The sequence below is a fragment of the Nicotiana tabacum genome, chromosome 12 (genome assembly GCF_000715075.1).
Source record: "Nicotiana tabacum cultivar K326 chromosome 12, ASM71507v2, whole genome shotgun sequence".
In the NCBI taxonomy this organism is placed as follows: domain Eukaryota; kingdom Viridiplantae; phylum Streptophyta; class Magnoliopsida; order Solanales; family Solanaceae; genus Nicotiana; species Nicotiana tabacum.
The window spans coordinates 124,024,898-124,040,576 of NC_134091.1; the positions used below are offsets into that span (position 1 = coordinate 124,024,898).

The 15,679-nt window shown below is 37.0% G+C and overlaps 2 protein-coding genes across 2 annotated transcripts; one reads left to right on the forward strand and one right to left on the reverse strand.

The window, feature by feature from the left end:
- Window positions 1-1,000: 1,000 nt before the first annotated feature.
- LOC142167372 (chaperone protein dnaJ 11, chloroplastic-like) lies at window positions 1,001-1,468 on the forward strand. Its single transcript, XM_075227536.1, has one exon. It carries the CDS (start codon window positions 1,001-1,003, stop codon window positions 1,466-1,468), a length of 468 nt encoding a protein of 155 aa, XP_075083637.1.
- Window positions 1,469-2,896: 1,428 nt separating this feature from the next.
- Window positions 2,897-13,567, reverse strand: LOC107772717 (enhancer of mRNA-decapping protein 4-like). Its single transcript, XM_075227027.1, has 12 exons — window positions 12,534-13,567; window positions 11,005-11,054; window positions 10,775-10,931; window positions 10,476-10,709; window positions 9,688-9,816; window positions 7,782-9,404; window positions 6,447-6,806; window positions 6,255-6,374; window positions 5,798-5,968; window positions 4,094-4,252; window positions 3,801-3,926; window positions 2,897-3,495 (listed from the first exon to the last, which is right to left on the reverse strand). The coding sequence occupies exons 1-12, from the start codon at window positions 13,371-13,373 to the stop codon at window positions 3,184-3,186; spliced, it is 4,281 nt and encodes a 1,426-aa protein (XP_075083128.1). The 5' UTR covers window positions 13,374-13,567; the 3' UTR covers window positions 2,897-3,183.
- Window positions 13,568-15,679: the final 2,112 nt, after the last annotated feature.

Here is a 15,679-nt window from a genome sequence, read left to right on the forward strand (position 1 = left end):
TTTAAAAAAAAAATTGTAAAAAACGCATCAAATACAGCATTTATTGACTTAATATCCTAGACAAATTCTAGTTTCACCATCTATAAAGTACAAAACTCTAATCAACAAAGTATCGTAGAAACTTGAGCATCAATCTTATTTATGAATGTTTGGGTGGACTTTGTTAAAGTTATATATATATATATATATATATATATATATATATATATTGTTTTCATAAAATATATTCTTATATTAATCTCACCTCTATTGTTATAAAAAATATGCGCGTGTAATATTTTTCAACATTCGTCAACTCAAATCTCCAAATGTGCATCTAAATTCCCATCCAAGTAGACTCCGTTAACGTGGATAGATTTACCTTAATAGGCAGAGGCAGACCTACGTATTGAGCAGAAGGGTTAGCACTTAGCAGACTCCGTTAACCTCCGCAAAATTTTTGAATATATGTGTATATATATTAAAAACGGTCATATATTTAACTTTTAAGATCAAAAGTTTGACGGAAACACGATTGAACAATTTGCTCATGGGACCCCGACCACCTTCGAATCCTGGGTCTACCTATTTTAAGAGCAAGTAATGTTTCTAGTTCGATTTATACGCATACCGTTCAAAATTCAACAGATAATAAGCTCGTTCTCTATCTTTCTCCCCATGTGTAGTAATGTGTAATAGTTCGGACACAAATAGAAACTTTTGAAACTTACTAATTCTTAGATATTATTGCTAGCGCCAATTTTAAGACATAAGCCAAACTTAACTAACCTTCTAGAAGGAAACAGTAACTACGTGCACTACTATTTAGCCTATGGAATTACTCCATCTCCTAGTTCTGTGGAATTTGTGAGCCCACATGTTTTTTTTTATTTTTTTATATATATATATATATATATATATATATATATATATATATATATATATATATATATATATAAGTAATAAGCTATATTCTATAAAATTATCCCGCTTTTTGCATATCCTAAAACGTTAATTTTGGATGATCCAATCCTTAAACTTACCTGCCGGTGCCGGAAGCTTCTTCTCATTTTGGCCGGAAAATTCTTTCTCTGCCTTCGGAAACCGCCGTATCACGTTTCGCGGAAGGAAAAATACTCACAAAGCATCGATTTACGCCGCCGTTTTTGCGGAGGCGAGGAGGAGGAGAAGGCCGGCGGAGAGTTTCTATGAGCTACTGAGAGTGAAACAGAAAGCGTCGAGTACGGAAATCAAGGCGGCCTACCGGAGTTTAGCAAAGGTGTACCTTCCGGACACTGGTGCTCAGCCGGAGGAATTTTCCGACGGCCGGAATTTCATAGAGATCCACGACCCTTATGCTACGCTCTCTGATCCAGCAGCTAGGGCTATCTACGAACTCAAAAAATCCACGATGCTTATGCCACGCTGTCGGATCAGTGAAACGAAGTTTTGCCTGACCCGGAGATGGGAAACGAATCAGTGCTGGTGATGTCAGGTTTTTTCGGCCTCTATTTTACTGCCACATTTGTACTCCATTTCGTTGACCTGATGAATTTAGCTCGGGTATTATTATTTTTAGGCCGCTCCAGAAACTATTTATATCTGTTAGTCGAAAAAGTATATAAGATTTATATAATTTTTATATATAACATATAAAATATATATATATACAAAAAAAAATATACATATTTTATATATTTTTTCGGCTATAGAAGAGCCTTTACTTTCAAATGACAACTGCTTCTTCCTGCTGCGAGGGCCTTGAAACCAAACCGCCCCTGCCCGATCAAGTATATCTTCAATATTTTGGGACCCAAAGGAAAAGAAAAAGGATTTAAGTTATATGTATTGCTATTATAAAACTTATACACTATTAGTGAATATCACAAGTTACTCGAATGGGAAGAAGAGGTTCAGCTCATTTGCGGTTCACTTTGTATGTTTGCTGAGCAGATTACTCAGACATTTTATCTATTGGTGTCGTTGTTTGCGTATCCGCTGTTCGAGAATCTGTAGAAACAGTTGTTAGCAAAAATGGAATCAAATGCCACAGAATATTATTATTTTTATCAGATTACTAATTAATAAGAAATTTACTTATGATTACTAATAAGTAATCTAATAGTATAAATATCTTTTTTACATTGTCGATAAGTAAAGCAGGTATGGCCAAACTCAATAACTTTGGTCTAAATTTAGAGGCGGGTTCAGAATTTGAAAGTGCGGGAACACTACTATCGAATAAAAATTTGAGCAAATGCTGAAGTGGGAATCGAACCCAGGCAGCGCCATAGCACACTAAAAGTCAAAGTTGTACCTCCCAAATCAACCAATATATACAGTTGCCTAAGCTTTGAGTCTTAGCGTGCCAATAAAAATATATGTATGTTATTTAAGATATATGCACGTATATACATACAATTTTTTCAAAATTACCGGGGAGCCGGTGACCCCCTATCCTAAGAGTAGGTCAGTCTCAGTCTAAATATTATGTTTGTCTTGAGAAATTTATTGAATATATATAAATTAGTAATTTAAATCCAGTAACTTAAAAATCTAACATCTCATAAACTTCAAATTCTGGCTCAATCTCTCAATAATAACTTGTGAAAGTCGAGAAAAGTTAGCTACATTCATTAAATGTTTGAAGTAAAAATTTAGCGGGGTGATCAATTTTCATCCTGTTATTTAAGCTATAATTAAACTTTTCAAAATATTTAACTTGTAGTTAATGTTAGCGAACTTCATACAAAAGTTTGTCTGTTCCTTCTTCGCTGCTTCTTCTTCTTCTTCTTCTTCTTCTTCATCATCTTCATCATCATCTTTTTTAGCATTGTTGAATAAAAGATGATATTCGATTATTCAACCAAAAAAAAAGGACGAGAACACCAGAGACAATAGAGAGAGTTAGTCGTAATTGAACCAAGATGTTAATCTCCTTGAAATTGCAGTAAAGACAACAGTGTACAAAGTACAAAAATTCGTATACAAAATACTTCCACCCCAAAAAGAAAACTACGTAACAAGCCAAAAATCCAACGGACCAGACTACAGATTTACCTCAAAGAAATAAAATAAAAACAAGTTGGTATAAAAAGGCAGGTGAGGACTTCAACTCTACAGTACTTTTTGCCCCTCCATGAATATTCCTACGATTTGTACAAACTTGAATATTCTCCATGCATAATTGCGCGATTCTTGAAATCATTTACTACTGGTCATCAGCATCGAGTTGATGACATGCATAATCAGCCGAATGCTTGAAAGTTCAGCAGGGGTTGTCGTAGGAAGATTCCGATGATGGATTAGTATCTGATATACTTGCTCAAAGATAGGTCGCACGTGCACTGCAATCATTGGATCAGTTGGATTTATGGCGGTTAGCACATCCCTCATCCAGGACAGTTTTCGGGCTGTTTCACTGCTAACATCACAGGCCAACTGCTGAAGAAGCGAAATAAGAACTCCTTGACTCAACGGGAGAGGATTCATCGACAAAATACCCGGTAAATCAACCTGGTAGAAGGCACAGGAACACCATTAAGATGCATCAACCGACAAAAAGTACACAACTCAACAGAGAGAACCAGCAGGCCCGCTATCCCCTTGTATGGTCAAGATGTCAAATGCAATCAACTAGGAAATCATTACTGTAACTTAATTGGATGTCTGTTTCTACTAGTTAATTTGCATTTTCCAACTCTATGATTTGGTTCATATGCGCTTCAATTAAGTGCGTCCTTCTAAGTTCTACCAGCTCAAACGATAAGAGGTGAGACATTTTCCATGTGCAAGGAATAAAGTAAAAGCAAAGAGTATACCTGAGAACATAACCACGCTACAATAGACACATCACTTCTTTGCAAAGCCGCAGTGAATGCTTCCTCGTACTTGCGCTCCGTTAACAATCTAGATAGTTCTTTGGTTGGATCAACAGGAACCTCAAGCTATTATAGAAGGTAAAAGTTTGAGTCAAAATGATAAGAAAGGACGAAAGTCTAATAGCAGCATATAAGTAGCTTATTCTTTTTTTTTATAAGGTAAATAATTTTATTGACAAGTAGCTTATTCTTTTCTCTAGTAAGAAGTAGTAATTTAAGGGAATAGAAAGAACCTTCTCGTGCAGTAATGGTCCATTACTCATGTGGGTAATCAGTGGATTTGGTGAATTGGAATTAGCTCCAGAAACTGCAAGAGTAAGCAACTTCTTTTGACCATCAGCTAACTCTCCACTCAATGTTTGAGTCATCGATGATGCGGAATTAATGGCATCCTGAAAATTAACTATAGTCAGTTCTTTTTAAAGACTAAAAAACTCTAATAAGTATGCAATTTGAAAGAGTATAAACCCAGCCGTTATCGATGAAAACAGGTATATCCAAGAAAAAGTTAACCTCCGACACTCATTGCAACAACTTAAGCACAGACCTAGAGGGAAGAAGGGAAGATTTTCATATACACAAAAGAATTATCGATTTAGTTATATCACCAGAGAATTCTACGAGTAACAACAGCTTTTAAACCTAAACTGAAAGTAACAACCAAAGAAGAATACTACACGCACTCTCTCATGACATCTATACTAATGAATTGTCGCTAACTATTCTTGGTGGCTGCACACTACTAAAACTCTCAGACACATGAGATCAACATGCATCACCCATAACCTTGAAAGCAACAACACAATTTCCAACCCAACACGTGCCAAAGTCTCTCTAAGAAAAAGTCAGTTGACTATCTCCCCCCGCCCCCCTCCGCCCACACACAAAAAAAAAAAGAGCAAGTATGACCTATGCGACAGTAGGGAAAGTTCATTGTGATGCTAAGTTCAGGTATTCGATAGAGCATGCGCAAACAATCCTCCAGCCCCTTATGTAGAAAATACAAATATTCACCTCTGCTCTGCAATTCAACAGTTAATTACAAGGATAAACATTGGCGTTTGCTCTCTATTTAACTAGTTATGTGGAAGCATGAATATCAATCTACTTATTGAAAAAAATATGAATATCAACATATATCATAACGTGTCATATTCCAAGAGAAAATAGTTATCACGAAGAACACGGGTTTAGTTAACATGTTTTTAGAACACAACAGGAGATAAACCGCTAAACAAGTGTACCCCAAACATCGGGTAGATACCATTTTGACTTCTTTCATTAGAACGCTAATACTCCCTCTATCTCAATTTATGTGGCGGTGTTTGACTAGGCACAAAGTTTAAAAAAGAAAGAATGACTTTAGAAACTTGTGGTCCAAAACAAGCCAGATATTTGTGTGGCTATAAAACATCTCAATAGAGGTACAATGGAAAGTTTAAAGTCAAATTGTTTCCAAATATATAAAGGTGCCATTCTTTTTGGAACAAATTAAAAAGGAAAGTGGGACATGTAAATTGGGACATAGGGCGTATATAGGATGGTCTGATAGGAATGAATGAAAACAGTAGGTTGATAATACAACAATATAATTGAAAATCACGGTAGAAAAAATTCAAAATATAGGTGGTGGAGTATATCATATTGACCACCACCAACTTTCCATTCCAGAGCATAATGTATATAGGATGGTCTGATAGGAATGAATAAAAACAGTAGGTTGATAATACAACAATATAATTGAAAATCACGGTAGAAAAAATTCAAAATATAGGTGGTGGAGTATATCATATTGACTACCACCAACTTTCCATTCCAGAGCATAATGTAATTGGTGTAAGTTAAATATATTGAAAAAGGAAAGAGAATGGCCGAACCCGAAAGTAGCAAGAAAAAAGAAGAGAAGTCATATTAAAATCACTGCTACTAAGTCATACCCTTAAAGCAATTGCTAATGGTGAATGCATGGACTCAAATTGTTGTAGAACAGCAGCAGTGTGTTCAGCAAATCCTTTCTGAAACGTCAAATCTACTTGCTCAAACATTGATTTGCATGACATCTCAAAGGCAGGAATCACCGAAGCTTCCAATGTAGATTTCAAAGTTTCCTGCATGACAGTTAGAATGTCATTGGGTACGTAACATCCAACATTAATTTGGAAACTGAAGCATCCAACAAAAGGAACACAATGAAGACAGCAGGAAGGAAAGAGAGCACGTTGAGATATTCAGAAAGTTAATTCTAAGAGCTACTACGCTTGTAGAAGGATATCTAGCAATCTATCATTGCAGGCGAGCAATAACACATAAGTGAACATGACAAAGCAGAGAAAATGTCTTTGTACCCACACTGAGTGGCATTAACTAAATAAAGAATCGCATGCTCATGCTGACCTGAAGTGCTTGCTTGCCAGAGGTTTGGAATTGCGCTTGGATTTGCCTAGCAACAGAAGCTTCGAGTTTGGAGCTAACTGTTCTCTCCAGTTGGTTCACTGCCTTGTCACTAACTCCTTTCTGCACCATACACATCCCTTTATTGACAAACAATTCAAATTAAAAGAGAGGTCATATTTTCATTAAAGTAACCTGGAAGGCTTCTGAAATAGCAGTTGATACAGCTTTCTCAACTGTAGGGGCAATACTGCGTGTGACGGCTTGTCCAACAGCTGCCAGTTCTTTCTTCATTATTTTTTCAATTAGCCCCGGCATGTCCTTGTTAAAGCAGTTAGATATCATATTGGTTATTTGTTGAGTACGATCACGAAGTGAGTTCTCTTGTTTTGCACTCTCTTCTTGGAAACGAGCCCATAAGACATCGGAGTTGGCCTTGACAGCCTTCTCCATGCTCCGTCCCAAGGCAGCCTCGAGTCTTCTTCCTTCTTTGGTAACAGGAACAGCGACCATCATACCCATCTGCTTTTGTGTTTCTTTTTGCATATTAAGAAGCTAGAAAGCACGACATTGAGAGAAAACGGAACAAGTAAGAATAGCATATAAGCTAAATGAAAATTTAACTAAGACGATATAACCGCAGGAAGGCCAAATTTCCACCATGCTTTAATGTATCAATGCAAGACCTAAAATCGATTTGGGAAATAAACAAGATTCCATAAAACAAATATATGTATAAGAAAATCTGCTTCCATCCCTTGAGGAGTTTGAGAGTTCGAAGCAGAGAGTTCTCTGAAAGTAGTTTCACAAACGATTAGACATGAAAGAGACCAAGAAGACAGAAATTAATTGAAAATAGTCCAATAAATGTCAGGAGGGACTTTTTTTCGTAACCGAGAAATCCCTCAGGGTCGATGGCACATGGTTCAAAACTCAATGGATAATGGGCCCGCCCCTCTATCCTTTTCCACTTAAATACCAAGCTTTTGTCTACGGCAAGATTCAAACTCGTGACGTGCACCTAACCCACACATCACGCGGTGTGGTCTTACCACTACCCAAAGCCCCGGAGGCAAATTTCAGGAGCAAGGACCAAGTGGCCAATTAACAGCTAGAAAATTCTCAATTCAGTGCAGAAAAAGGGCAGTCGAAAGCGGCATGTCAAGGTTATATGGATCACCATTTGTAGTAAGATATAATAGGAAAATTTCAAAGTAATAGAAACTATCTAAATACAACAACTACGCCTCAGTCCCAAACAAGTTGGGGTCGGCGATACGAATCCTCATTCCTTTCATTTAGCTCAACTCATAGCATCATCATTACTAAAGCAAATTAACAGTGCAAGTAAAAAAGATAAATATATATAAATAAGGCAACCATCTAAATATATGATTACAAATTACAATAATAACAAAAACCTGTAATTTGAAATACTAACAAGAATGACTAAAAACATCTTAAAATAAAAAATCTAAAGAATATTAAGACCATTTATGCACACAGGCTCTTAAGAGTAAAAGCAGGCACCTGATTTAGCATCTCATGCATGGACAAAATTTGTGAGAATGCAGCTTCCATAGAGGTGCTACTTGAGCTGACACCACCGTCGATGGATTCAGATGAGTTGAAAGCACTAGGCGAGGGTGAAGATGGTCTAAATCCTTGAGTGTTCTTCGCCTTTTGCTTTTTTCCTTTGGCTCTAGGAGCTGAAAGTTGATGCGCAGAAACTTGCACATTTGAGTCTAAATCATTTCCAGAGATCTCCTTGGCAGAGTCATGATCTTCTTCTGGGGCAGTTGACGGTTGGGTCAGCCGCTCAGTTCCACAAGCCCCATCAAACTGCCTAGATTCCTCGACAATATAAGTTTCAGGCGATAAGGCATGACATTCTCGAGCCATTTCTATTCCAAGATCAGATGCCTGAGAGCAAAAGGCTTTCTCTTTGTTTTCCGACACAAAAGTATGAAGTTCTTCTTGAGAGCCAATATCAGTTTTTTGATTGAATCTTGTTTCACCAACCTTAACCTCCACCTCCACATTGCGGGCTTCCTTGTTGATTACAACATCCTGGATGCTCGATTCTCCCTCACTTTTCTGCTCATTAACATGGTTTACCTCAGAGGATGAGTTAGCCATCAATATCTCTGAAGGAGTCACCAGATGAGTCGGGTGCTTAAACTTAATTGGATTACCAACACCTGAAGAACCATCATCACGTGGCACTTCATCATCATTATTCCTTGGGTCACCATCCGACGAAGTAAGACCAGACAAGTTTGGATGAATGGCATCCATTTGCCTATCGACTGAATACTCACCAACTTTAAGATCCCCAACATGGTCATTGATAGAGGGACCACGCTCAGAGCTGTTTGATGTGCTTCTGACACCAGAAAATTTTCTAGCCAACTCAGGACTCAAAGGCGGTGGTGATGCAAAGGGGGCAATATCAGTATCGGTAGTTATACTGGGCAAACTAGCTGATTTAGATTGCACGGTGGAAGAAGCAAATTCCACAGAGGTGGTCAAGGCAGTGCGCGCTTCAGTCATAGGAGGTCTAGTTGTAGCTACAATCTCTGTGACACTCTCATTCACTGAAGATTTGGGTGCAGAACTAGTTAAAGGAAACTCCATTTGTTTACTGCCAGGGGGATCAACAGGAGCATATCCTTCAATACGAGCAGCGTCACATGAAACACTAGATTCCGTCCTTTCGAAGCCCACCACATTCTCCATGGGAGGTGGCAAGCATTGGCATAAGTCCAAAGCATACTGCTGAATAGCCTGTGTCTGCACACAATACACTTGAACAATCTGTTCACCATGAGGCAGTAAATCACTTGTTCCAGTGAAACTCAAAATTGGCATTGTAACTGTAAATTCAGCTATGTAATCCATATGGGTTGCCATTGGGTTCAGGTCATACTCTAGATGAACAGCATATATTGCATTCTTTTTTGCATTTGCTAGTAAGAGCAGACCTGCTTGAGACAAGGCTACAACTTGGTTAAAAAATGCCTCTTCAGCACGAGCTTCAGAACTCTTCAACTCTAATGTTTGTGTACAGTGCCATGAATCAGCATCACTAGGAAGCAACCAGCCTTCTTCACTAGCTGATACCCATATCTTCATTTCTCGATTAAGTGGACCCTGCATACCTTTGACTGGTTATATATGTAGAACTAAACGCAAGAAACAACCAAGATACAAACTTATGGAGAAAATAAAATAAAATCAAGATCAACTTCTTATTGCGTAGCAACTATTCTCCTAAAATACAATTCGTTTTGAGCAAAATTGAGATCAACTTTCTGAATGAATAGCTGCTAGTCTCCTAAAATATGATCACTTTAGAGCAAAACATAACTTATTACTCATAGCAGACAGCTGATTCTATCAAAAGATGTTTGCTACAAACTTTATTAGCACATACCCCAGTGATGAGTATGATGTGGTCTGGGCGTTGTGGAGCAGTCAGGAAGGTAGCTGAATTAACAGGATTACCATCATGAGGCCTGAGAATTGCAATTGGTAGTGGCTTCCGGTCTTCCCAAATCTTAATCTGTAAAACATGATACAAACCACATGTATCAGTCGATGAGCAACCAAGCTTAGTTATCAAATGCAGAAGATAATTCCTTAGTTCAACATCAGATCACCATTTTTTCATTTCACAGGACACAGACCACATCTATCAGTCAGTATTAAAGAAGAGAACATCATATCATCCTTTTTTCTCTTTTTGTTTTGTTTTCAGAACTTCACACACTACCAAAATTCACTGTGAAGAATGCATAAAACCTAAAGAACTATGCAAGTATTAAAGAAGAGAACATCAGTTACAGTATGACATAGCCCACCTTCCTGATAACTACCAAAGGACCACAAACATTCTGGAATATATGTTGTTGTTGGTTCAACAGAATATTTGAATCTTACATACTGGATATTGTTTCGTAAAATAACGTTTTCATTGCAAGCTCTATATTTTACACATTCCCAAATTCCCATTTGTCAATTGCGAGTTGGTTGTTTAAAAATGCATGGGGCACCATTTCATGAAAAACGATGAACTGTAGCATATAAATCACTGGATAAAAAGTTTTGGTAGGACTTGTTGCTGAAGTATCGTTTTACAAATTCATATGCATTGAATGATATGGCTGCCACATAGAGCAAAGACAACAAACATAACAAACTATAAGCAAAACTCCCACGAACCGTGCCATCCACAGAAGCAGATACCAATCGAGTGGTCATCCACTGGCACATTGACAAATCAGTCACTTCTCCATCATGAGTACCAACAAGTTGTACCCCATCAACCAACCTCTCAACAGGACACCTGAGAGGTTCATCCGCTGAAAAAACTTCAGCTTTTCCAAATTTTGTGGTATCAATTTTTAGAACATGTTTTCCGATTCCAACCACAAGAAATTTAGTAGAATAACTATGCTTGTGACATTGATAAGAAGAAATATAGAGAATAACTATGATAAGAAGAGAGGGATTTATGGTACTTGTTTGTGACAATGCCAACAAACTCGAGGATGAACAGATTCCCCTTCACCAACAATTTGAATAGCAATGACAATCTTCCCTGTAATTTGGGGCTTATCTTCCTCATCTGGTCCTTCAGTAATTTTCCATATATAAACACGCCCATCAACACTTGCACTGAAACATAAGCAAATTAGATAGATAAAGCACTTACAGAATACCTGATATGAATAAAAGAGAGTAGCCCTACCTAGCCAAAAGGTGAACATCTTCAGCAAAGAAAGCCATGTCTGTGACCCTCTGAAAGAAAATTCATAACTCTATCAATACAATAGTGGCGTATTCCACAGGGATGGTTAAAACATATTATAAACTTCCAATTACTAAAGTTCTTATAAATACAGTTCTTTCTTATTGAATTTTATTTTAACTAATAAACCTAATCTGTAAAGGATTTATACATTAATCAATCAGCAAAATCGTACTCGGTTCAACAAGTGAAAATAGCAAAACCAAGGAAGCCAAGGCCAAAAAGTAATAGCAGCTCCAAACATGACGATGCTGTCCTTTTTTTAACAACATGAGGAAGATAGTCTTTACATGAAAGAACAATGAAGTTCATTTCAGAGCCATTTCTAGAGCACCAATCATATGTGCAGACTGCTGCATTCTATGTGACAGCAGAGAATGCAACAAAGTTCCACGCGTAGGCGTATTAAAAGCTATATTTTCCAATGTCCAACGAAACAATCATGCACGTTCAATCTCACACACAGCTAGGTATTAGTGGAAACGTGAATATCATGACTTCAATATAAGAATAAAACTAAAAAAATTAGAGCTTCTCCATAGACCCCTATTTTGGGTAAAACCACAAAACTTCATGATTTTTCACCCCCTTATCCAGAAATACTCAATTTGTCAAAACAATGTTACAAGTACATCACAATTGAGTACTTCATCCACAAAAAGAAGTACATCAGGATTGATAAATTACTTACGTGCAACTGGTGTATGCACCAAAGCGGTAAGTGCATGAAATGTGTCTTTTATATAAAGTTTATTACTTAATAATGGTTAAATAATATGACTTAACAAAAAATGGTTAACTAATATATAGTCTTATCGGGTGGAGTGGTTTAGTGGTAAATGAAGTGGGAGAAAACTGTGAAGTCTCAGGTTCAAATCACACCGGAGGCAAAAAAATATTAGGTGATTTCTTCCATCTACTAAAGCCTTGTTGGCAGTACCTATGCTGGTTGGACATAGAAAATACACGGTAGAATAGTCGAGGTGCGTACAAGGTGGCCCTCCATCATCTACACACACTCTCCCTCTCTCAATGTATGGCCTAATCATGGTAAAATGGTTTAGTGCATGGTAAGTATTTCCCGACAAGAATGCAGTAAGATATTTACAATCTTTAACATCACTAGCATTTTATGCATACCAACTAGCACAAGTATTTATAATATTCTTACAACTTCCACATGGTGTGCTTGTTATTGTCCCTTCCCTTTTTCCTCCCTGAGCTGTGGGTCTACCGGAAACAGCTCTCTGCCTTTTAAAGGCAGGGGTAAGGTCTGCATACACTCTACCCTCCCCATACCCACTTGTGGGACTACACTGGGTTTGTTGTTGTAGTTGTTTACAACTTCCACATAACAAAAATATGTGAAATGCACATACAATGTAGCTAGGTAAAGCAATGAAATAGATCCAACAGATTAACAGAACCATTAGAATATAAAAAATGATAGCTTTTTTTATAAGGCTAACCTGTGCAAGACCTTTAAGCAATGATCTCAAGGCAGTGTTAATATTAAGCACTCGAATAGCTCCCAATTTGAGTCCATAACATATATAGCTTTTGTTAACTGCAATTTGCCGGCCCAAAACAAGGCCCGGATCCGAACCATACTTAGTAATTGGAGTAACCTCCAACTGAGGCTGCACTTCACCAGGCAACCTAGCATCTATGTCATAAAAAACATTCTCCCCATTCAAATGTCTCCCTTTAGGCAACTTAGTACTCTGCATTCGAGCCGGGCCGGGTAAAACATTTGGTGAAGCAGAAAAATCAGAAAGCTCAGACCCAGAAGTTGTAGGCTGTAAAGGAGGAATAATTTGCAAAGTGGTGGGTTGCTGAGACGAAACTTCTAGAGTTGAAGAAGGTGGTGCACTTAACAAAGCCATGAGTCTCGCCCCATGATTAGGGTTAGGGTTAGGGTTCAAAAATTGGTGAGGACTAGTAGGAGTAGGTGGTTGAAGTGGAGGGGTAGGGAAAGACATGGATCTTTGAGGATGCAAATGGCCATCTTGTTGTTGAGGTGCGTATTGTGTGGGGATATTGGGATTGAATTGAGGGATATGGTGAAAAGGGGTTGTTGTATGAGGTGGATAATACAGTCCTCCGCTACCACCGCCACCTCCGCCGGCGGTGGGCGGAGGATAAGAAGCTGAAGGAAGTGGAAATGGGGAAGAAATCAAAGTGGGGTTAATGGGATTTTGGGGATTAGGGTTTGTTGAAGTTGGCAGTGGAGGAGTTGAAGGATTGAAGAATTTATGCATATCAAACGGTACTCCGCCGGGCTGGTTTGGATTTCCGGCGGAAGCCATAATTGTATAGTGATAATATAGGGATCGGAGTAACTGTGAAAAAATGCAAATATATAATCCTTAATTGGAAGAGAGAATTTAGGGATTTGAAAATGGAGGATTTGAGTGTTGGATTGGAGGAGACAGAGATCGGATTAAGTGGAAGATTGAGTAGTGTGTTGAGTCGTGAGTGTGATAAAAAGTGATGAATAGATGGGAACTTTTTAGGGAAGTAATGCCTATTATGGGAAAAAGATGGGTAAGAAATTATTATTTTATAAAAAGTTGAGGATCTAAGTGTATTTCTTGTTTAAAGTAATGCTACTTGACTCCTAGGCCAAAGATAGATTTAGAGAGTGTTTGGCTAAGCTTATAAGCTGGTCAAACTGGCTTATAAGCACCTTTTGGCTTATCTATGCGTTTGGTAAATACTCAAAATGCTTATAAGGCAAGTGCTTATAAGCTAAAATCAGCCATAAGTCATAAGCCGGTCACCACCAACTTATGGCTTTTCAACTTATAAGCACTTTTAGTTTGACCAACACTTTTACTAGTTTATCCTTAATAATATTTTCTAATTCACAAAATACTTTTCCCAAAATAAATTTCTTAACTTTCTCTTCATTCCATATTCGTTATTAATTCTTTTCTTTACAAAAAAATTTTTAATTTATAATCTTTTGAAAAAGATTCAAGGGTATTTTAGTCATTTTAACAAAAGAATAGCTTATCAGCATTTTTTAATCAAACACATCAACTGCTTATTATCAGTTTCAGCACTTCTATCCAAGCACGTAAATACTTATTTTAAAAATCAGTTTCAGCATTTAAAAAAACTTTTCAGTACTACAAGCTCATCAGTTATTTACAATCAGCTAATCCAAAATTGTTGATTAGGGGTAAAAAAAAAACAGACTCTTGCGAAAATGTTATCATGTGACCAGGAGTTCACCGATTCGAGCTGTGGAAACAGACTCTTGCGAAAATGCAGGATAAGACTGCGTACAATAGACCCTTATGATCCGGTCTTTCCTCGAACCTCACGTATAGCGGGAGCTTAGTGCACCGGGTTACGCTTTAAGCAAAGAAAAAATGAGAGAGGGATTTCAAGGTAGAAAATTGAACTATCGTCAATTAGGTGAAAGTTGAGGTAGTCAACCAATTCAACTACTAAATTTCCCCCAAGATTTAGCTATTAGTTTAGAGGTCGAAAATAAGTTATACAAAGATTAGTAACGTGAATTAGTGATGACGAAATTAGTTATGCATGCATGGATTAGTCATATTATGGGAAAATGATGGGTAAGAAAATATTACTTTATAGTAAGTTGAGGATCTAAGAGTATTTCATGTTTAGAATAATCTTGACTCCTATAAGCCACAGATAAATTTTAGTTTTTTTTATGTATAAATTACATATATAGGGGTAAGCGAAGGAAAAATAGGGGAGAATTACAAGGTAGAAAATAGAATCCTAACCATCTACATGAAAGTCCAGTCAACTAGTTGAACTACTAAGATTCCTTGATAGATTTAGTTATTGGTTTAGAGGTCGAAATCATGCAAATATTATTAACGTTGGATTAGTGATAACGGAATCAGTAATGCTTACACAAATTAGTCATATTATAATTATAATGTAATGATTAGCATTTCGTGAATATTTAAACACTTTTTATAAGAATGTGTTATTCAATCGCGTTGATGTATTATCCGCATCCACAAAATTTAGCACAAATCATTATATATTTTGGTAGAAAATTGTACCAAAAATTGAAACAAGAGGCAGTATTAATGGAGGAAACAATAATATTAATGTTCATTAAAGATAATACACTTCATCTTTAATGAAATGTTAATACAACATTTTGGGATCATTCATATTTTTTCAATGGATTACATTAATGAGCAAAACTGATGGACAGAGTAGTAACGGCTTAAACAAACCAACTTGGTAAAAATAGTCAAAGAGAAAAACTAGTCCAATCGTACACTCCTTTTTTTTTAATAACCAAGAAATTTCCTAGGGTCATTGGCGCACTACTTTATTTCTCAACTATATATTTGTGCTTCTTTTTTTTTCAATCAACAACGCCTTTGGCATTATAGCCGGGCAGTATATCTTGATCCATCGAGCAAGATTAAAAAAAACCATTATTTTTGTGTAAACATATATAATGTGTTTGATTTGCCCCGATAAGGTTTGCATGTTGTGCACATGCTTGATTCTATTGGTCATTGCTATTGGTTTATTATTCGGATTTGGCGTTTACAAGGATGGTTTTCACAAGTTGAAGAACACGATTCATGTCGATTATGTTGACAGA

Bases quoted from the DNA above. Each gene is read 5' to 3' on its own strand.
- LOC142167372 (XM_075227536.1), top strand. From the start codon at position 1,001: ATGATCCAATCCTTAAACTTACCTGCCGGTGCCGGAAGCTTCTTCTCA.
- LOC107772717 (XM_075227027.1), bottom strand. From the start codon at position 13,373: ATGGCTTCCGCCGGAAATCCAAACCAGCCCGGCGGAGTACCGTTTGAT. The intron at 6,375-6,446 runs GTTACTTTAATG...TGTATGGTGCAG, and splicing joins CTATTTCAGAAGCCTTCCAG to AAAGGAGTTAGTGACAAGGC. The intron at 3,927-4,093 runs GTTCTTTCTATT...CTTCTATAATAG, and splicing joins GACCATTACTGCACGAGAAG to CTTGAGGTTCCTGTTGATCC.